This window comes from Nannobrachium achirus (genome assembly GCF_963921795.1).
Source record: "Nannobrachium achirus genome assembly, chromosome: 15".
Lineage (NCBI taxonomy): Eukaryota > Metazoa > Chordata > Actinopteri > Myctophiformes > Myctophidae > Nannobrachium > Nannobrachium achirus.
Window position 1 is genome coordinate 31,854,670 of NC_137822.1, and position 21,992 is coordinate 31,876,661.

The 21,992-nt window shown below is 40.8% G+C and overlaps 1 protein-coding gene across 1 annotated transcript in view; it reads left to right on the forward strand.

The window, feature by feature from the left end:
- Positions 1-21,992, forward strand: part of mamdc4 (MAM domain containing 4) — a gene marked incomplete at both ends in the record, with an annotated part of 38,743 nt that overhangs the window by 15,119 nt on the left and 1,632 nt on the right. Inside the window, 13 exons of the mRNA XM_080743553.1 lie at positions 642-781; positions 1,856-1,964; positions 2,694-2,798; positions 3,336-3,470; positions 4,213-4,340; positions 11,161-11,374; positions 13,995-14,132; positions 15,022-15,149; positions 17,001-17,091; positions 18,365-18,514; positions 19,488-19,613; positions 20,373-20,497; positions 21,715-21,820. Coding sequence (XP_080599679.1) covers positions 642-781; positions 1,856-1,964; positions 2,694-2,798; positions 3,336-3,470; positions 4,213-4,340; positions 11,161-11,374; positions 13,995-14,132; positions 15,022-15,149; positions 17,001-17,091; positions 18,365-18,514; positions 19,488-19,613; positions 20,373-20,497; positions 21,715-21,820 — 1,695 coding nt within the window. The remainder of the gene's footprint in view (positions 1-641; positions 782-1,855; positions 1,965-2,693; positions 2,799-3,335; positions 3,471-4,212; positions 4,341-11,160; positions 11,375-13,994; positions 14,133-15,021; positions 15,150-17,000; positions 17,092-18,364; positions 18,515-19,487; positions 19,614-20,372; positions 20,498-21,714; positions 21,821-21,992) is intronic.

Below are 21,992 nucleotides of genomic sequence, written 5' to 3' on the forward strand. Positions count from 1 at the left end.
ATTATCAACAAACCATTTGAAATTATCATCTTAAGTCCTATTTTATACTTAGTCGGTGCTTGCATAAATCGTGGAAATGGCAGATTTAGCTCACAACAGGGTTCTCACAGTCATGACATTCCTGGAAATATTTTGAAATTAGAAAAATATTTTCCTGTACTGGAAAAGTTTTGGAATTGATCAAGGGTCCTGGAAGGTCCTGGAAAAAATAGCTATGCATTGTCTTTGGTTATTGATTTTGTTAATACCTCTGAAAAGGCCAAATTGTCAAATATATAGAGGCAGAAATTGTGAAAATAGACGATCTACATGCTCACAACGCCTCGCAACGCGAGGTGTTGTGAGCATGTAGATCTGCTATTTTCACAATAGAACCATGTTAAACAAAATTCCTCAACTCTCAGTGCTCGTCAGGGTGGGTGTTCCCCCACAATATGATTATTTCAGGGGCCACGGCCTGAAAAGGTTGAGAACCACTGGCATACACTACCTGTCTTTGGGCATTGCGCATAGGAGTAAGCGGCCTGTTATTGAGCTGAATTATTGTTATATAGTCCTGGAAATTGGGTTAAATATTCTGGAAAAGATTTGGAAAAAGTTTTGGAAATTAATTGGTAAAAATGTGTGGGAACCCTGTGTAGGTGAGGTGTCTCTCAGGGTGGTTGACAGCGTGCTGGGCATCCAGCCTAAGCTTTGGGAGTACAGCGGGAAGACGGGTCAAGATCCAGAGTCATGGATGTCGGCTACGGTCCCCTTAGGAGCCAGGAAATATCGTTTTCAGGTAGACATTTATTCCTTTGAATTAGTTTTATCAGTTCTGTACAGCAGAAAAACGCACACAAACAACTGCTTTTTTCTAATCTAATTCAAATGCGATTCAATTCAGATAAGTTAAGCACTACTCACATGTTGTTGCATCGTTACCACATGCAGATGGGTGAAAGACGTCCGAATAAACAAACCCGACCTGATCACTTACAGTTAGGGGTGTAACGATAATGTAACTGAATCGAAAAATCTATTTTAATTTGCAATGATATACTATATCGTTTGCAAAAGCAAAATATCGTACCGTTTTGGCTTTGTATCGTATCGTATTGTTTTAAAATGCGATACTGAGTATTGAATCGTTTTGCAATGCAAATAATTGATTGTAAGGAAACTAAGTATTTGTGCCTTGTATTTGGCAATTTTAAGAGGGAATGAAAAAGAGGGGTCTAATTACCTTTCCATTCCATATGGCTACTCTTGGTCTATCGATAAATGTGCGTAATCTCTGTGTTCATGTCAAGGTGGGTTTGTCCATGAAATATAATGTCCATGTATTTGCTAGATAATCACAGTGTTTACTTTCATAATACCGTAATAGATTTTGTACATGTTTTACACAGATTTTTGCTAAATAGTTACTATATCGTATTGCCATGAATGAACCAATATCGTCCATGTATCATATCCACCTGTTTCCGCGAGAATTTACTGTAGCATTATTTGCGGGACACTTCCGGTTAACAGCAGACATACAAGCTCACGTCGCCTTGCAGATGCAACCGTTGTGAGCTTGTAGATCACTCTCGGCTGCGACGCCGGAAGCTGCCTGCACATTCTGCGCAATGCACGATGGGATGTTGGAAAGTTGAGGAAAGTTAACCATGTATTGTGATGCGTATCGTATCGCTATTAAAATGTATTGTTACACCCCTACTTACAGTACTTGCAAAGAACATTGTGGCCAGTCAGTCCTAAAGATCAGATTTGAGAAACAAATCATACTGTACATTATTTACCTGCAGCCTGAACCAAGCTTTAATAATGAATCAATCTGTGTTGGGCTTTGCATCTTTCCCTTCCCTAGCTGGCGTTTGAAGCTCGTGCTAAAAAGCTGTGCCACTGCGCTAAGCTCAAAGTGAGAGACGTGCGCTATAATAACTGCTACGCCGGCTATCTGCCATCGTCTCCAACAGGTACAGTGGCCTGAAATGTGGTTTTATACACATATATACGTGTGATGTTGCATAACCGTGGTGGTGGTAGTGTGTAGTATTGCACTTCAATATACTGGAGGAGAGGGAGAGCATGACATTCATTTGGTAATGCCTTATTCGTACAGGTTGATGATTTATAGGTCTTAATTAGTGTATTTCTTCACGTTTCCTGACCTCACTTACACCCCAAAAAACGGAACATTCAACATTCTGTGGTTTTTCTGTAATCTGTAGTTATTTAATTGGGCTCAGAAAAGTGAGTTCATTTGCCCCTGGACGTACGCATCATCATCCAGGGGAGGGTGTGGATGTAGGTGATACACCCTGTATCACCTTTGATGTTACTTTCCTCTGTGGTTGTAATGTTCCAATGCACCATTTACCAGTTTGGTTGTTCACCCCCTCCTACAACCACACCCTCTCCTGGATGATGATGCGTACGTCCAGGGGGAAATGAACTTCTTAGCCTAATTATTAAAAAAAACTACAGATTACAGAAAAAAACACTGAATGTTGAATGTTCAGTTTTTTGGGGTGTAATTGAGATCAGGAAACATGAAAAAAGACAAATGATTTTATTTTATTTTATTTTATTTTTTTGATGTCATAAGACCTTTAAGATTGTGTTGTTGTTGTTGTTTTAGTTTTTGCTTTTATTGCCGTTCATATTCAGTGACAGGCAATTTATTGGGATTGTCTTTTGGACAGATCTGGCATGTAACTTTGAAGACAGCCTTTGTGGCTGGTACCAGGATAAGACTGATAACTTTGACTGGACTGTTCTTCCTGGGATGGATCACACCATTGAAGTCGGTACGATGGGCGTCTGTCTGTCTTGTCTGTCTTACTACCAACCAACTAGGGATGGGACGATAAGTGATATTATCATATATCGTGATAAAAAACAATCACGATAATCGTATCGTGGAGATTGAATTTATCGTGATATCGTTCTCCGTCATGCTTTGGGTTCAATTCACCTTTTATTTTCCAAGCTGCATATCCGGTACCACTTAAACCCTCTAGAATTGTTAAAAGATACTTATAATATATGTACTTGATACAGTCTTCTTTTTTTCACTCTCTATCAAATGTCTTTGCCAAAAAAGAGCCGATATACAAGCTCAGCTTGTAGATCTGCTATTTTTTGGCAAATGTTCCACAGAAGGATAATGGATTTTGATTATCGCGTTAATATCGTATATCGATTTCTTTTGTTACAATAATCGTGATATGACATTTTCATATCGTCCCGTCCCTACAACCAACCATTCCAAACGTCTCCATAATGTCTATAATGTGTCGAAAGTCGCTGACCCCTCATGTCCTTCCCTCTCGATCAACATCCAGGTAGAAGTCTGGTTGTAGACGTCTGGGATCCAGAGCTGCGTGGCGCCATCGGCCGCCTGCTGTCGTTTCCACAAGCGGCGAGCTCTCGCGAGCGCTGCCTCACGTTCTATTACAAACTCTATGGGCCACAGACAGGTGAGCTGGAGGGAAAAGAACGCTTTGTTTACATCCTAGTCACATCAAAGAATAGACTAGAATGTAAACAAAGTGTCAGCCTGACAATGGCCAAAATGATTATTTTATCATTATTTTACGCTTTTTGTGGTCATTTTTTAATAGAAACACATATATGAAGCGTATTTTTTTATAACATTTTCATACATATAACATTTTTGAGCGGTGGTTACACCGTCTCCTATACGTGGCCGTGTGTGTATGCGTCCGTCCGTCCGTCCGTGTGTGTGTGCGTGTCTGTATGTAGCCTGCAGGCCTGCAGTACCTTTTATGACCACACATGTTAAGGGAGGGGCGCTGTTGCATCCGTTTTTCAAGAAAAAGTTGACTATAGCTCCTTTAAGTTCATAAGATTGTTCATTGTTGGCATCCCTATTTGGTGCATGTCATTATTACATTTCAAAATGTTTAAAACATTGAAAAACATTGAAATGTTCGAAAATAGACAATATACTGTACAAGCATACAGTACAGTACAACACATTGTGTCATCAGCTATCAGCAATTTTTTGGCAGAACACAATTGCCTATTATGACATTCCCCAAATATTGATGCAAGGGTTTATGTGAATCTTTTCAATTATCTCTTAGTTAAAGTAAAAAAAGAAAAGGGAAAACTTACTTATGTCTATTTTCTTACTTTCACACACCCCTTTCTCCCCACTGCTTCCTTCATACTTGACACTCCACCCAACCCATCCAGGTGTGCTTAATGTCAAATTGATGGATAGCTTAGGATCTGAAGATCTGCTCTGGACCCGAACTGGTGCCCATGGAAATGTATGGCACGAGGGCCAAGCAACAGTACCCAACCAGCACTCTAGCTACCAGGTACATTATCATTTAACCCATTTAGGCCTAGAATTATTGAATGCTTTAACCAGTGAAAAATAGCAGTTATACAAGCTCACAGTGCCGCGCTGCAAGCTTGTAGATCTGCTATTTTTGAAAAAGTCGTGAAAATGTGTGTAAATCTATGAATATATGTATTTTCATTTTCACTAAATATTTTGAGATGGGTGTCCGTGGCCAAATAAATATCATTTTGGGGGTCCTTCACATGAAAAAGTTTGAGAACCACTGACATAGTAGTCTCTCAAGAACAGACTAACTGAGCTCTAGTTAAGTGAAAAGGACCTTTTCTTTGACGATGGCTGGCCAGATTGCTGACATAGAAACATAGGTTTTTCCAAAAATCCTAGAAGGATTCAAAAGACACTTATAGAATCGGGTCAAAATTCTAATTTTCACGATCAAAAATTGCAGATCTACAAGCTCGCAGCGCGGCACTCGGTGCCGCGCAGTGAGCTTGTATATCTGCTATTTTTCAATAGTTAAAGCATAAAATAATGATACACAATAATGTGTACCCGTTCTAAATGGGGTGACTTTTGGTCAACCATGAAGGGTAACCCAGAACCTAACCTGAGAATTTCCATAACCCTGTTATGTTTTTAAATCTGTGAAACAGATTTCATTAAAGACGTGCGATTGTGCTGAGACATTCAGGCTACCTAGGCTACCTAGGCGACCTATTTGCCTATTGGCTGTCCCCATGTCACATGGTAACCGAGCTAGTTTCATGATTGGGAGCGGCCTTGCGCTGTTCTGGCGCTGTTCTTCTTCTCGAGTTTGGAAAAAAAGGATCCGTTCCGTTTGTCACATTGTCATGATCGTAAAACTTTCTAGTTTTAACGTTCAGAACGTTTTCTTTTTGAACAATAAAAACATTGACAGCCAGGGGGAAAAAAATCCATGAAGGACACGGAATGCAATCGTTCACTCGCCGTTGGAAAATTGACATATATTAGACTATTCTGGATGTGTGGCTAACGGCTAACGCTAACGTTAGCTAGCGCTAGCTGCAGGCTAACGCTAGCTAGCGCTAGCTGCAGGCTAACGCAGGCATGTTATACACAATTACTCATGGAATAAAACGGCGACCCAACTCGGAATGCAATCGTTCACTCGCCGTTGGAAAATTGACTTAGACTATTCTGGATGTGTGGCTAACGGCTAACGCTAACGTTAGCTAGCGCTAGCTGCAGGCTAACGTTAGCTAGCGCTAGCTGCAGGCTAACGCTAGCTAGCGCTAGCTGCAGGCTAACGCACGAGTCACGGTGTGTAATAAATTCACTTCAACCTCGTGTTGAGCAGTTAAACCTATTTGCTACGTACGTCTACAAAAACGTTCATATTTCAAAGATAAAGTGCTTACTGAAGTCTCACAGATGTCACAGTATGGTACGCTCAAGCAGAATTACCTGTATCTTTCGTATTGTTTAATAAACAGCATTTTAATCCGATCAGACGTCATTTTCTGTTGTTTTTCAGCCATGCGACCCCATCGGTTGCGAGGTGTACTGCACTTAGATACATTAATACCTTTTTAAGGAAACGACGACCGATCGGATTAAAATGCTCCTCTTTAAATAATACGATCATTACGGGACATTCTGCTGGAGCGTACCCTATGGTGACATCCGTGAGCCTTCACTAAGCAATTTATCTTTGTAATCTGACCGTTTGTGTAGACGTACGTAGCAAATTTGTTAAACTGCTCAACAGCAGATTGTGTTGAATTCACGGTTGGCGCAGCGTAGCGTCTTTACATTTAGCCCAATAATGCTAATCTACAAAGCAATAACTGATTGATTGATTGATTGAAGAATGTAGAAGTTTGCAATAGAAAAAAGTACAGTTTCATGACAGTACAAATCACTGGTACAAGGTCAACTAGAGATCCTAGAAAGCCGAGGCTTATTTCCACAGGAACCACACTTTAAGTATCTCATATAACATTGATTGAAAGACAGACGGGAATGGTCGATAGTGTGTGGGGTTGGCTAACTAGCTAGTACATGCTAACAGGGTTTTTTTCTTTCTTTAATTTTCCTATTTCCTTTTCTGACGAAAATACGCAACCCTTTTTTGACTGATATTATATGATCAAACGGCGTATGTAGACATGTCCGTTCCAACGGTTAATGCGAACCACTTGTTTACTCAATTGGGTATTTTGTTTACGGCGAATTCTATTGCGCCTGTGGTATGATAATATGCGCTGTTTCTTTCTCTCCGTACATGACGATTACGTTACGGCGGTTTAGTTAAGTGTTAGAGAGCGATCGAATGCTTTGCACTTTATGATGACATGATTGTAGTCGAGACTTCTCGATATGTTTTCGTTGTTTTTATACTTCATCTTCTTACGATGTGGCTCTAATATGCTGATAGCCTGAGTTGGTTGTTTGTTTTTGGTCGGTGGCCGCCATTGTGTGCCTCTGACAGGATGGACCAAACTGTGAACTCTGAACCACGCTCGACCTATGCGCTCGACAATTAATGGTTCTACGCTGCCTCTGCCGGCTGGGAGGTGGTATCACTACTATTTTTGTTACTTTTTCTTTTTTGGTTGTAACAGCAGCCTCTCTCGACTGGCAGGCCTTACTTTATTTTACAACTGACTCATGGACATTAGTTTTTTTTTTCTTTTTTTACCTTTTACATAAATATGTCGCCACATAGCACCTTCCCTCTGGGATTATATAACCTATTATGTTTTTGTTTTGTTTTTTTAAATTTCTGATGTCTGGGGGCTGCCTTTTGGGACCCGGTGGCAGTCCAGTATTGGGGCGTCTGGGTGGGCAGGTTAAACTTCCTGTCCACCACCATGGAGCACTACCTTCATGGTGCATTCGGCTTGGCCGGGCGCTCCAACGAGCACAATTGGCTGTGTTCGTGGGAGGGAAGTCGATTGGGGAGGAGGAACAGATTTTGTCTCTGCATTAACGGTTCCCACAGTGGTCAGGGCGCCTGTTCAGAGAGGGGTGGAACCGGGGAGGATAGCGTGTACCTCCACATGCGTTACGCCCCCCTGGTGAAGCTCCTTAATGTCAGGTCAAAAGAAGATGGTGGCATGACGGATCGGGTATCGGAGGAGACCCGTTGTTGTCTTTACCCTCCCAATGACTACTGTGGGGATTAGCAGGGATAGGTCTTAACGTAGAGTATGGGGATGGGGGAATTGGCTTGACACTAAATTGGGTATATGGAGGGAAAAAATGTTTTCTTTTATTATCTCTTAAGGGCAGGGTTTCTCTTCCTTACAACTGAATGTGTACGTACCGTGATCGCCTCAGATCTTGTGTTATTTTGTACCAATGATTATTGTGATTGGAATGTGATTTGGGGTGCCATCACTATGTGTGTACCTGCCTCATTGTGACATTGTACCTTAATAATAAAAAAGATTTGAAAAGAAAGACAGACGGATAGAACATAGTACTTTATCTAACTTTAACTAAAGTTTAAAACATACATAAACCACTTTAGCCCTATGTTATACCAAGGCTTTTTGAAAATAGCCGATCTACAAGCTCAACGCATTGCGGTGCGACTCGTTGTGAGCTTGTAGATCTGCTATTTTCAAACATTTTGTACTTTTACTTTTGGTACTTTAAGTACATTTGGATACCAATACTTTTGTACTTTTACTCAAGTACATTTTTAATTCTGGACTTTTACTTGTAACAGAGTGATTCTACATTGCAGAATTGATACTTTTACTTAATTATAAAAATGTAGGTACTTTTTCCACCACTGTGTAAACGTTTGTGTTCTCATGCCAATAAAGCTTCTTTGAATTGAAGATTGAATTGAAGATTGCTCCCCATGTGGCGGAGTACACAATAATGGTAAATAAAGTAGCTTCCATCCATCAATCCATCCATCCATCCATCCATCTTCAACCGCTTATCCAGCATCGGGTCACTGGGGTAACAGTTCCAACTGAGATTTCTAGAGTTCCTTAATAATAATAATGAAAATAAACAATACTAATGATTATAATTGCGACCGTCAGGTCGCAGTTACTATGAAAACCTCCACCGCCTGTCTGTCCGTCAGTCTGTCTGTCACGTCACATCACACTTTTTTGCCCCTATCCATGTGAAATTTTCCACACACAATCTTTGTCTGCCAATCCACAACCTCCACCCTTCCAGGGACCCCCGCAGCTCCAGGGACCCCCGCCAAATTATTTAAAACACATTTTTGAATACTGCTCCTACAGTTTTTGCCCTAAAATCACACAAATCGCTACACAGTATGTCTACACTTATCTCATCGACATGGATCTGTCCCATATAGCGCCACCATCAGGTCGATTTTTTAACACATTTTTGGACCTAAACTTTTTTTTTTCTACATTTTTTTTTTCAAACTTTTTTTTTTTTTCAAAAAAATTTTTTTTTTCAAACTTTTTTTACACTAACGTCAACACACCAATCCACAGATTTTATATTGACTGTGTGTCAATTCTTGTTTCTTATTTTTTTAAATAAAATTAAAACCAGAACTACCCATATGCCATAAAAGAAAACCTCATGAAATGAATCAAAAATAGCGATGTACACGCTAACAACGTGACGCGTTGTGAGCTTGTAGATGCCTTGTCGGTGGCTATTTTAACTATTCTTTTTTTACTATTTTGAAAGTATACGTTCTGGGTTCCTGGAACTCAGGCTTAGTACCACCTCCTGAGCAGGGCCCAGCATAGTTCCTGAGAACATTATCTGAAATCGAGCCATAGTGTGTGGAAACAAATCCACAACTTGTGAAATATGTTAACACAACACAGCAAAGTTTGCTAGTTCTTTAGAGGAAAAGAGCACTGACAAGTTTTGAGTGATCCACGTGATCAGTCTGGTCTTATTGACCAAAACATGTTAATAATATCATAATAAGCCTTTGTTTGCTACAAACGTATTTTCTTAATTGAACTAAAACCAAGCTAAACCCCACTCATTGCCTATTTGTACATTTGACAAAATCCCTGTGATCATTCTAAACAAAATCTTGTACACCAGTGCTAGTGCTCATCTGTCAACCCCAATAGCACACAAATGTGAGATATGCTGATTCCAACAGTTTAAACTTTAGATTGTTGGTGAGCTGAGCACAGATGTTTGCCATGGGTAATTATTACTACGTTGAGGGTTGATTAAAACACGTTAAGAAACTCCTTTCCTGACCTATGAGCTTTTCTTGCGACTCGCTTCAACCACTGAAGTCTTTACTTAGTTGTATGATGACGAATAATGAAAATAGCCAATCTCCAAGCTCACGCCGTCTTGAATCCCAACACTTTGTGAGCTTGTCTGAGTAGGCCTATGTTTTTAAATTTTTTGTCATTCAAGTATTTTTTATTACTTTTACAACAAACTTTACATACACAAAAGGACAAAAGAGATACCCAAAAGAAAGAAAGACAAAGAAAACAAAAGAAAAACAAAGGCAGTCGAGCTAAGCTATTTTTTTTTTAAATAAATGTGAACATAAATGTGAATGTATATCTTTTCTTTTAAAAGTGTTGAAAACTTTTAAAACGTTTAGAGAGTGTTGAAAAACATGTGCCCACAATAGGGACAATAGGATTAATGCCAGTATTTTGGTAACATGTCATTAGGTCAACACCCTTTGGATCGACCACCAAACTCTAACCTTAACCCTAACCCTAACCTCAGTAAAACTATGCCTAAACCTAACCCTAAACCTAACCTCAGTAACCGTGACGCGGGTGATTATCTAACCTGTCGACGCTCACGGGTGATTATCTAACATGCCGACGCTGTTTGACCCAACGGGAGTTCGACCTATGGGGCAGTCCCCAGTATTTTCACATTTGCCCTCGTTCAGGGGTCATAAACATGTCCGTACACACGTGTCCATGGCAAAGACGTGGCCTCGTCTGTGGCAAATTTTAGATTGTATTTTTTACACACCATTGTAATGTTCTTAGTTTGTCATAATACCCAATTACTGAATGTCAAGTATCCAGGTTTTCTTCAGATTATATACTGTATGACATGAGTTACTGCGACCCTAGGTCCACTGGTACCAGTGGTTCTCAAATGTTTTGTTTGCCAGGAAGGACCACCTTAACTCTGAGAGCGTATAATTGTTCATTTGAACACCTTCAGAGTTAGACATGTTATCAGGGACGTGCTGGGCCCCTGATTCAGCCCGGGAAAAATAGTTGGAGAGGCCCTCATTTTTATTTATTTTTTGTTATATTTCGTCGTTGTCGGGTAGAAAAATGTCCAAAACCGTTTGTTTTGTATTTATCATTTTAAAAATGATTTAAACTACTGAAAACAGCCGATCTACAAGCACACAACGCCTCGCGGTGCGTGGCGTTGTGTGCTTGTAGATCTGCTGTTTTCACTACTTTTGTGCAACGTCCTTGTATGATGAAGCAGGGCTTTGCTTTGCGAAAAAATTTACAAATTTGAAACTTGGAGATACAAGGTTTCTGCCCGACTTTGTTGGCCGCACAGCCCCCAAAATGGAACGAAGGCCGACATTTTATTTAATTATTTTTCCTAATGGCCGGCCTGGACCGGCCGGGAATGAACCGGCCGTTCGGGAGTTGTCCCGCTTTTCCCCATGGCCAGCACGTCCCTGCATGTTATGGTCATTCAGGGCTTTTATGTGCTTTTGGTCATATTATTGTCCGCTCATTTTGTATGACCGTCTGTCCGTGGCAAAAAAACAATTTTGAGGAAAATGTCCAACATGTACTGTATGGCGATGGCCCCCTGCTCTCTTTACATTGTTACTCACACTCTTTCCTGTCAACTCTGAACAGCTGGTGTTCGAGGCTATCCGCTATGGCTTTGATGGACGGGTGGCCATCGACGACGTGGCTCTCCTGGACCGTCCCTGCTCGGTGGCCAGGATGTGTTCGTTCGAAGGCCAGCATTGTGGCTACAAGAGCTCTGGTACCACCCGCTGGCTGCACAGACAGGGACGAACCGCAACCAATGGCCCTAGGAAAGACCACACTCTGGAGACTCCAAAGGGTGAGACAGAAGTTACAGTATGTAAGGCAGTGGGTCTCAAAGTTTTCAATTCAAGGACCCCCAGTTAAGTACTGTATGTCAACATCGGGGAGAAAAAAAAGTTAGGACATTTGTGTTTGGTAGTTTATGAGTTGAGCTGTATGTGGGTTGTGACCATAAATAAATTGCCAAATCTTCTTAGATGGGTTAGGGTTAGCGTTGAAGACAGGGGTCTTCAACGTTTACAGGCCAACAACCACTTAGTTGAGAGAGAGATGAAGCAGGGACCCCCACAACCTTTTCTAGATTCCATATAGTTTCATTGTTTGACAGCACAATCATCAGTATATTTTGGATTCATGTCAATTTGTGTTTTCAGATATTTAACCACTTGAGCCGTCATTACCTAATAAACTTGACCCTTCACTCTGTACTTAGCCTGCTCTTTTTCCCCTCTAGACCAAACCTCTCGCAACGGCTCGCAGCGCGTGAGCTTGTAGATCTGCTATTTTTGGCTACAGTTCTCAGAATATGGACACTAGGGTTCAAGTTGTTAACTCATTGACTGCCAAGGCCCGAGTTTCCCGAGTTATTACAGTAGTCCCAGGCTGCCACAGCCCGAGTTTCCCGAGTTGGAAGCCATTTAAAAAAAAAAAAAAAAAAAAAAAAGAAATTATAAAAAAAATTCTAAAAATGCCTCAAATGTATTAGGCATGATCGCAATTGCGAAATTGCATGTTTAGCCCCATAACAAACACATCTTTCAAAATGTCAAAAATGGCTGTTTTGTCTGACTTTGAAGGCTTGTATCTCATGAATGCCGGAATAACGGATTTCCAAGCGGATTTTTTTGTTTGAAAGCTGTTAAAAAGTACTACACATATGGTGCATGATCTAGGCATGGGCGTGCACGATCCGTGCACTAAAGATTGATCCGTGCACTAGAAATTTAGGAAGGTGGCAGTGTTTGTTTTGTCTGACTTTGAAGGCTTCTATCTCATGAATGCCTGAACGGATTTCCAAGCGGATTTTTTTGTTTGAAAGCTGTTAAAAAGTACTACACATATGGTGCATATATGGTGCATGGGCGTGCACGATCCGTGCACTAAAAATTGATCCGTGCACTAGAAATTTAGGAACGTGGCATCCTGGTACTTGGCGGCCATCTTGAAAAGGGCATTCAATGAGTTTAATATAGAAAGGATTGGAAGATTTGGAGGACCCCCTGTTGTAACTCTAGGACACCCTAGGGGTCCCAGACCCACTGTTGAAGACCCCTGGTCTATCAGTTACAAGTTGTTTCAAATGTACCAGACGTCTTTCTGCAGATCGATATGATCCGGATATATCAGTGGTTCTCAACCAATGGTCCGGGGACCACCAGTGGTCCTTGAGGGGTTTCCTGGTGGTCCCCAGCTAAATGATTGAGAGATGGAAACTAAATGGACCCTTATAGAATTATTGTTAAGCATTACTTAATTTACAAAGAAGTCAACACAATTACAGAATGTAGACTAGTTATTTCGATCAACGTTTGCCTGTTATCTCTCCTACAACAACAAAATATTTGGGGTCTGAGAGGTTAAATCTAAGCAAACAGTGGTCTGTGGCGCAAATGCAGAACAACTGAGCCTTTCATGGATGCTCTTTTTATACCCAATCATGACACACCTGTTTCCAATTAAGCCGTTTACCTGTGGAATGTTCCAAACACTAACAGGTGTTTTGTTTAGCATTCTTCAACTTTCCCAGTCTTTTGTTACCTCTGTCCCAACTTTTTTGAAAGGTGTTGCTGGCATCAAATACAGAATAAGCATATATTTACAAAAATCAATAAAATTGTTAAGGTAAAACATTAAACATCTTGTCTTTGTACTGTATCCAATTGAATAAAGGTCAAAAAAGGTTTTGCAAATTGTCACATTCTGTTTTATTTAAGTTTTACACAGCGTCCCAACTTTTTTGGAATTGGGGTTTGTAAATGATTGAGAGATGGAAACCAAATGTACCCTTATAGAATTATTGTTAAACATCTGCATTACTTAGTTAATTTACAAGAAGTCAACAAAATTAGAGAATGTAGAAGTCTAGTTATTTATTTTTATTTTTATAATTTTTCTCCCAAGATTTTGTAACCCATTTTGACCCAGTGCCAACTGCCTATGTAATCCTGGGCTCTGCTCTCCCTCTGCTGCGCTTGGGGAGAACGGACTGACCTCATGCTTCCTTCTATGCATGAGGAGTGCAGGTTGCTTCTTTTCACCTGACAGTGGGGATTTCCCCGGTTTAGAGTAGCGCGTGGAAGGAACACGTTATTCCAACCAGTTCCTTTCCCCTCCATCAGGCGCCCCGGCTGGCCAGGGGGAGGCATTATAGAGACCAGGATTACTGCATTTTTTTGTGAGGGTGAGACACGGGGAGAACATGCAAACTCCACGCAGAAAGGCCTTATCGCCAAAGTCTAGTTATTTTGATCAACGTTTGCCTGTTCTACGACAACAAAATATTTGGGGTCTGATATGTTAAATCTGAGCAAATGGTGGTCCGTGGTGCAAATGCAGAATAAATAATGGGCCTTGATATGAAAAAAGGTTGAAAACCAATGAGTTATAATAATACTGTGCTTATATTTGACTTGTAGGTTTCTACATGATGGCAGAAACCGACATGAGCGTCCTTGCTCCAGGAAGCACAACCACTCTGTCCTCCCCTGTCCGCAGTGGAGCTCACAGTACTGAGTGTGTCCATTTCTGGTACCACAACGGTGGAGGCGCTCCTGGTAAGAACCTAGGGAAGCCTGCAACTACCCATTGTTTTCATAGGGAGTATTCTATTGATTACTTTTTCGTATAAACGAGAAGCACGTATTTTACAATATATTTTTTAAATATTTGATATAAAAATCGAATAAACACCTAGGCTATTTTACTCGCATATTGGTGTGAAAAAATAGAGAGAGATTTGGCTATTTTCACTAGTTTAGAGTTTTTGTTGAAAATGTTCGCCTATAAGGATAAGCCCAAATTGGGGATTGATTATTAACTGATGGTTTTATTAACTTAATATAGATTTTTTTAAATTATAATCAATTTGATTAACTGTTGCACCCCTAGTGCATGGGTTCGTAATCGAGGCAAAAGTTTGAAATAATCGCGACAATCGCCCAGCCCTGGTTTCCTATACATGTCTATGTGTATTGTGTACCAGGGGCGAAATTAGATCTTATTCTGCATGAGTTTTCAGATCAAAAGGGCCCTGTACTGCTGTGAGGGGGGCCCATAGATTAGGAGATTAGAGACCCCTAATATATTGGAAATGACAAAATACATATCGTCGTTGTCGGGTGTAAACCTCATATCTCCAAGTTTCAAATTTGTATGTTCTTTCGCAAAGCAAAGCCCTGCTTCATCGTACAAGGCCCTCGCACAAAAGTAGTGAAAACAGCAGATCTACAAGCACTGTGCTTGTAGATCGGCTGTTTTCACTAGTTTAAATAATTTTTTAAATGAAAAATGCAAAATGAACGGTTTTGGACATACAAGGTTTTCACCCGACAACAGCGATATAATAGCCTATGAATTAATAATACTGTCACACCAGTAGGGGGGCCCTTGGGTTTATTAAACCCTTCAACCCTATACAAATTACGCTTGCGTTGTGTACGCCAGGTTCTCTCACTGTGTACATGAAGCCGGTGGTGGGAGAGAGAGTGGTGGTGTTCTCTGATAGCCTGGACCAGGGAGATGAGTGGCGCCATGCCAGCGGCAACATCACTAGTACCCTGGTGGACTGGCAGGTACACATACATGGACATCACAGGAGCACTAGTCATTAACCCATTTAGGCCTAGAATTATTGACTGCTTTAACCAGTGAAAAATAGCAGATATACAAGCTCACAGCGCGGCACCGAGTGCCGCGCTGCGAGCTTGTAGATCTGCAATTTTTGAAAAAGTCGTGAAAATGTGTGCAAATCTTTGAATATATGTATTTTCAAAGCGAACGGTTGTAACTCAAATTTTGCTTCTGGGTGGTCCCTGGAACTAAATATTTTGAGAGGGGGGTCTGTGGCCAAATACATATCACGTTGGGGGTCCTTCACATGAAAAGGTTTGAGAACCACTGACATAGTAGTCTCTCAAGAACAGACTAACTGAGCTCCAGTTAAGTGAAAAGGACCTTTTCTTTGACGATGGCTGGCCAGATTGCTGACATAAAGAAACATAGGTTTTTCAAAAAGTCTTAGAAGGATTCAAAAGACACTTATAGAATCGGGTCAAAATTCGAATTTTCACGATTTTTCAAAAATAGCAGATCTACAAGCTCGCAGCGCGGCACTCGGTGCCACGCTGTGAGCTTGTATATCTGCTATTTTTCAATAGTTAAAGCATAAAATAATGATACACAAAATGTGTACCCGTTCTAAATGTGTTAATTCATTCATGGATTCAGTTCATTTGCACTTCAGTCTCATAAAATAATGATAATCATTCATTTGCCAATAGAGGATAGAAAATGTTTTAATTAGTATTTCATTTCATCATTTCAGTATTTGTTTTGCGAATTCTAAAAAGAAATGAATAAAAATCTACTTCCTAAATTGAAAATTAGCTGAGAACTACATTGATTTCCTAGTCAGGAAACAATTTGTAAAAATGCACCAGACACTCATGGAGGTTGCTCATATTTTAACCGCTGGCAATATATACTGGGCCCTCTCCTTTTTTCCTCTCTACACCAAATCTCTTCACCAAAAATAGCCAATCTACAAGATCACAACTCGTCACGTTACATTGTGGTATGAGTATGCTTGCAGACCTGCTATTTTTGTCTTTGTGTGGTTAAAATCTGATGTGCAGTTACAGTACATGTGCTTCCATACGTACAGTATATCCATGCATCGATACTTTGTTTCTGCGCTGCCTGGACATTTCAGGCTATTAAACAGTTGCTTGTTCAGTCACAGGCTCATCTACAGTATAGCTTGTTATACTTTGTTGCGCATGAGTGTTGCACACTGAAATAGCTGATCTACAAGCACACAACGTGTTGCAGTGCAACACATTGTGAGGTCCATCATTGTATCTTATACTAGGGCATTAACGAAAAAGTCGACAAGTCGACTCAGTCGACTTCATTACACAAGTCGACTCCCACCAGAGAAAATCGAAAGTCGAAGTTGAAAAAAAAAAAAACATTCTATTATTGTTGCGAGGCGTTGTGAGCATGTAGATCGGCTATTTTCACAATTTCTGCCTCTATATATTTGACAATTTGGACAATGTTTAATTTGCCATTTTAGAGGTATTAAAAAGTCCTTACATTGGCACTTTAGAGATGTGAAGATACCATCTATACACTTAAACTTTATGTTGGTTTGTTTACTGTTGAGTGAGAAAACAATGTTTCACATTAAGTTAATCATCTGGGGACCCCCCAAAATAATTGGTGGGACGTGTGTGATGTGATGACGTCATCAAACGATAAAGTCGACTTCAACTCAACTTTTTACTGAGTCGAGTCGACTTGCAAAAATCACAAGTCGATAATGCCCTATCTTATACTATTTTATATGTTATTGTAAGGAATTATACATATTATACATTATTATGGTAAAGCATGATGAAATGTTCTACCTTTTTGCGTAGCTGGAATTCGAGGTGACTGGAGCAGGGGGCAGAAACACTCACATTGCAATCGATGACGTCATTCTCTCAGGTCACCCATGTCAAGATCAAGGTTCGTACATTGGCCTTATTACAGTACCTTACAGGTAATTTATGTGACCATGTCACCAAAACCAGTGTTTCAATGAATGTCGATCTACAAACAGGCTTGCCTGAAAAGGGTTGAGATACAATGATGGTAACATGACAGATCATACAATAGAATTGTCATTGAAATGTCATCAAAATCATTCAGCTGAATTGTTCTCTCTTATAAAAAGCTTTGAAATATACTTATGGTGATAAGGAACTTATGATACTGCAAACTGCAAATGCAATTGAAGTGCAAGGTGGACATAGAGTATACTCTTAGAAATATGATTAGAACAGTGGTTCTCAAACTGTGGTACATGTACCACTAGTGGTACATGGGCATCCCTCTGGTGGTACTCCGAGGAGTCTCCCAAAAATAAAAATAAAATATAAGTAGAGTGAAATATTTATATTATACTACAGGTAGTTCTTCTGACCAAGCAATTGATTGAAATAGGCTCTCCAGCTGTGCTGAAATGAGCATGAGGGCACACCTAGCCGTTAATAGAGGATTTGAGAATGGATTAATCACATCAGAAATATCATCAGTTTGCATGGGAAGTTCACAAATAGATAAATCTGTTTGATGACCCGGTCATCAAATTATTGGCTTATAAATGCAACAAAAACTAAAAAAATCATGAATTCAAGGAATAAATTGGCCACCTGTGTTAACTGTGCCATATACTGTATGCACAGTGGGTCTATGCGCCTGTATTTTAACATACCGGTATATGGTGGTACTTGGGGAGACACATATTTTCTGAGGTGGTACTTGGCGTAAAAAGTTTGAGAACAACTGGATTAGAACATTCTAAATATAAATATAAAAAATACGATGTCAACATTCGATCCATGCATTCATAGGACTATTCACACGGCAAGTCGAAAATGCTGTAATGTATTGTTCTGGTGGCATTCCTTTGTCATTGTGGTGTGACTTTTTAAGGACCCTTTGAAGGATCCACAGGATCCACACGGAATATACTGTAGGGTTTAAACTTTTAACCCCATAACTCTCTCAGAGTTACAGAACTGTAAAGATTGTTGCACACTGCTGCGTTTTTTCGGACGAATATAGGAGCGGATTTTGGAGCACGTAAATAAAGAAATCAACCTCACATTATGTCAATTACATTTGCACACTGCTATGTATCTATCTCTCTCTCCTTGCCCTGAAAAACACATTTTGCAATGAAAAAACACGCTTTAGGGTCCATTTGGTTCCTAACTATCAAACATTTATGTGTCAGGTTCCAAATGTAGCCTGGAGCAAGGTCTGTGTGGCTGGAGCAACACTCAGAGTCACCATCAGGACCAACTGGACTGGGAGCTGACCAGCCAAGAGACAGAGAAACACTACCTCACCCCTCCTCACGACCACACCCTGGGGACCGAGAGAGGTAACATAATGCAGGGGTCTTCAACAGGGGGTCTGGGACCCATAGGGGGTCCTCAGAGTTACTACAGGGAGATCTCCAAATATTCCAATACTTTTTATATTAACAACGTGACCAACTGTCAATATTCTGAGAACTGTAGCCAAAAATAGCAGATTTACAAGCTCACAACGCCTCGTGCTGCGAGGCGTTGTGATCTTTGTAGATTGGCTATTTCTGGCAAAGAGGTTTGGTGTAGAGGGGAAAAAGAGCAGACTAAGTACAGAGTGAAAGGTCAAGTTTATTAAGTATTGACGGTTCAAGTGATTACATACAGTATCTGATAACACAAATTGACATGAATCCAAAATACAATGATGATTGTGCTATCAAACAATGAAACTATATGGAATCTATCACCAGCGTTAGTTTGACTTTACCTGACTTTCGCCAGATGGTGGCAGCATTGCGTTGCATTGCTTTACCATCTGGGCTCGGTCTGCCAGAGTTGATAACACTCGTAAAGTCCCGGGCCGGACCAATCAGCGGCAGCTATGGGCGGGCTCTGAGCGGCTCTGAGCCAATAGAGTCTGATTGCAGACCACGTGGAAACCCAGGAGGCGGATTCTGGGTGCAACGTCATGCAGACAGGCCAATATGAGTGGTTGGAGTTGGCACTCCCAGACTGTGATAGAAACGGCCACATCCAATCACCTGCTACAGAAATTCAAAAAATGGCCCGCCCCTTACATCGAGTCTGGCCGAGAGATCCCAGATGTAAGGCAGAGCGTTACGCACTGCTGCAACTATCTGGCGAAAGTCAGGTTAAGTTTGACTGAGGTTAGGGTTAAAGTTAGGTTTAGGTGTATCTCCGTCCCCTGGACTTTCGTCTCCTCCGCGCAGCCAATCACAAGTTTCCGCTGCCAGTTGCTTTTTAGATACACTCTGACTGAAAGACCTGCAAAATACACTCTTCCTGTTTTCATTTCCCTCGCAGGTCACTTCCTGTTCCTTCCCGGCAGCAGTCGAACCCCAAGCACCAACACTGCTCTGCTGCTGAGTGCACACCTGCCTCCAACCAAGGGCACCTGCCTCAGATTCTGGGCTCACAGGCCATCGTCTTGTAAGTGCAGGGGTCTTCAACAGGGGGTCTAGGACCCCTAGGGGGTCCTCAGAGTTACCATAGGGGGTCCTCCAAATCTTCCAATCCTTTTTATATTAACAACTTGAACCCTAGTGTCCATATTCTGAGAACTGTAGCTAAAAATAGACGATCCTATTTTTGGCAAAGAGGTTTGGTGTAGAGGGGAAAAAGCACAGGCTAAGTATAGAGTGGAAGTGTGCCAGGTCCTGGCTGTACTAACTATGGGGGCTACATATGCATCTACACCAGTGCTTTTCAGAGCTTTTTCATTTCAAGGACCTTCAGTTTGATATGCATTAGTCCACGGACCCCCATTTGATAACATTTCTTATCTCTGGGCCCCCAATCTACACTGTGACATCTTCAGTGTTAATTTAACTCTGAGAGTGTACAAATGGACCCATGCGGGGGTCAATAGTAATATTCCTATTGGATTATGCAATATCTTGTGTGCAAAGTGGGTTCAACCATAGGTGTCACTCAAATTAGGGTTCATCCTCCAGGGATGTATGCACTCGGCAAGTTTAATACAGTCCTCCCACTAGGATTTGATTGCCTTAGAGGAAAGGCTGTTGAGTCACCAAAATCAGTTGGATCCTTTTTCCGGGAACATAAAACAATGACAACAAATACAATGGCAGGAATATTAGGTTTTTTGAATGTTGAGGATGTGGTGGTGGATGGATGGAAGGAATTTATACTAATGTATACTGTAATCTGTGCCATCTGCGTAATCAGCTGACAGCCAGTTGAAGGTGAAGAAGAAAACTAAAGGTGAACTAGCAGAACTGCTGGTGGTAACTGAGGTGGCAGGAGTGTGGAGACGCTTTGACCTCACCATTGAATCTACTCAGGATTACCAGGTGAGACTCAACACTACAAGTGTAATGTAGTGTCTGGATATGATAGATGAATGAATGAATGTACATGTATTAATTAACTAGAAAGGTGTGTTCGCTCAGTAGAGCACAACCCAGGTTTTTTTCATCTCACTCGTGTCACTTTGTCTGCTGACCTCACTCAGCAACGAAATAAACAGAAACTAAACAAAAATAAAACAATTCACAGGAGGCAAGCAGTGATTACCCCATGATGTGCACTGCAATGTAGTTTCAAATGCACTACATTGCAGGCACTTCTTGAGAGTGAAAAGATAAGAAGACACGTGCTACATGTGCCAAGCTCAATAGGGAACAACGGTAGATAGGATAAAGGATTCTGATTATTAATTCCTTGTGTCAGTTACTTGTATATTTGTGTCACCAGTCAATCAAAGGAAGCAATTTGAAGCAGATATACAGTACCATGCAAAGTTAACGATTCTCTCAAATTGAACATAACAAAAGCAATATTGACATCTTGAGTCTGGACATAATGGATACTACCTTTTGAATCCACCAGAAAAGTCCCACTTACTTGACATCTCTGAAAAGATACCCCAACAATACTAGAGCAGGGGTCTTCAACAGGGGGTCCGGGACCCCTATAGGGGGTACTCAGAGTTACTACAGGGGGTCCTCCAAATCTTCCAATCCTTTTTATATTAACAACTTGAACCCTAGTGTCCATATTCTGAGAACTGTAGCCAAAAATAGCAGATCTACAAGCTCACAACGCCTTTGATGCGAGGTGTTGTGAGCTTGCTGTTTTCGGCAAGAGTTTTGGTGTAGAGGGGAAAAAGAGCAGACTAAGTACAGAGTAAAAGGTCACGTTTATTAGGTAAAGACTGCTCAAGTGGTTAAATATCTGAAAACACAAACTGACATGAATCCAAAATACACTGATGATTGTGCTGTCAAACAATTAAACTATATGGAATCTATGAAAAGGTATCTACTTCATCTCTCTCTCAACTAAGGGGTCCTTGGCCTGAAAACGTTGAAGACCCCTGGACTAGAGTCTTAAACCCCCCCAATATTGGGCCCCTAGATACTGTGCTGCTCCTTAAATCCAACCGGACCGAGGTGCTTCAAACCAAGATCCCTGCAGTTGGGAACCACTGTTCTATATGTACAGCATGCACACAAAACTGACTGTGTAGTTTAAGTGTTGATTATATCCTATGTTTCTATGTTATCAGATTTTGCTTGAAGGAATCACAGGCTCTGCGGGAGTTCTGGCTTTGGATGATATTGAATTAACCATAGGTGTCGACTGTGATGGAAACATGCTGGATACATTGCCACGTAAGACAAACAAATCTAATTTCCCCACCATGCGGAAGGATATACAGTATATACAGTAGCCTCCTAATTTCTCTATCCATACAGTGGCTGTAGGAATAATTCATCCCTTTTGATAAAGTAAATGTTGAGCTGTAAAGTTTATTCAAAAAAGGATAGACAATTCTAATTATAG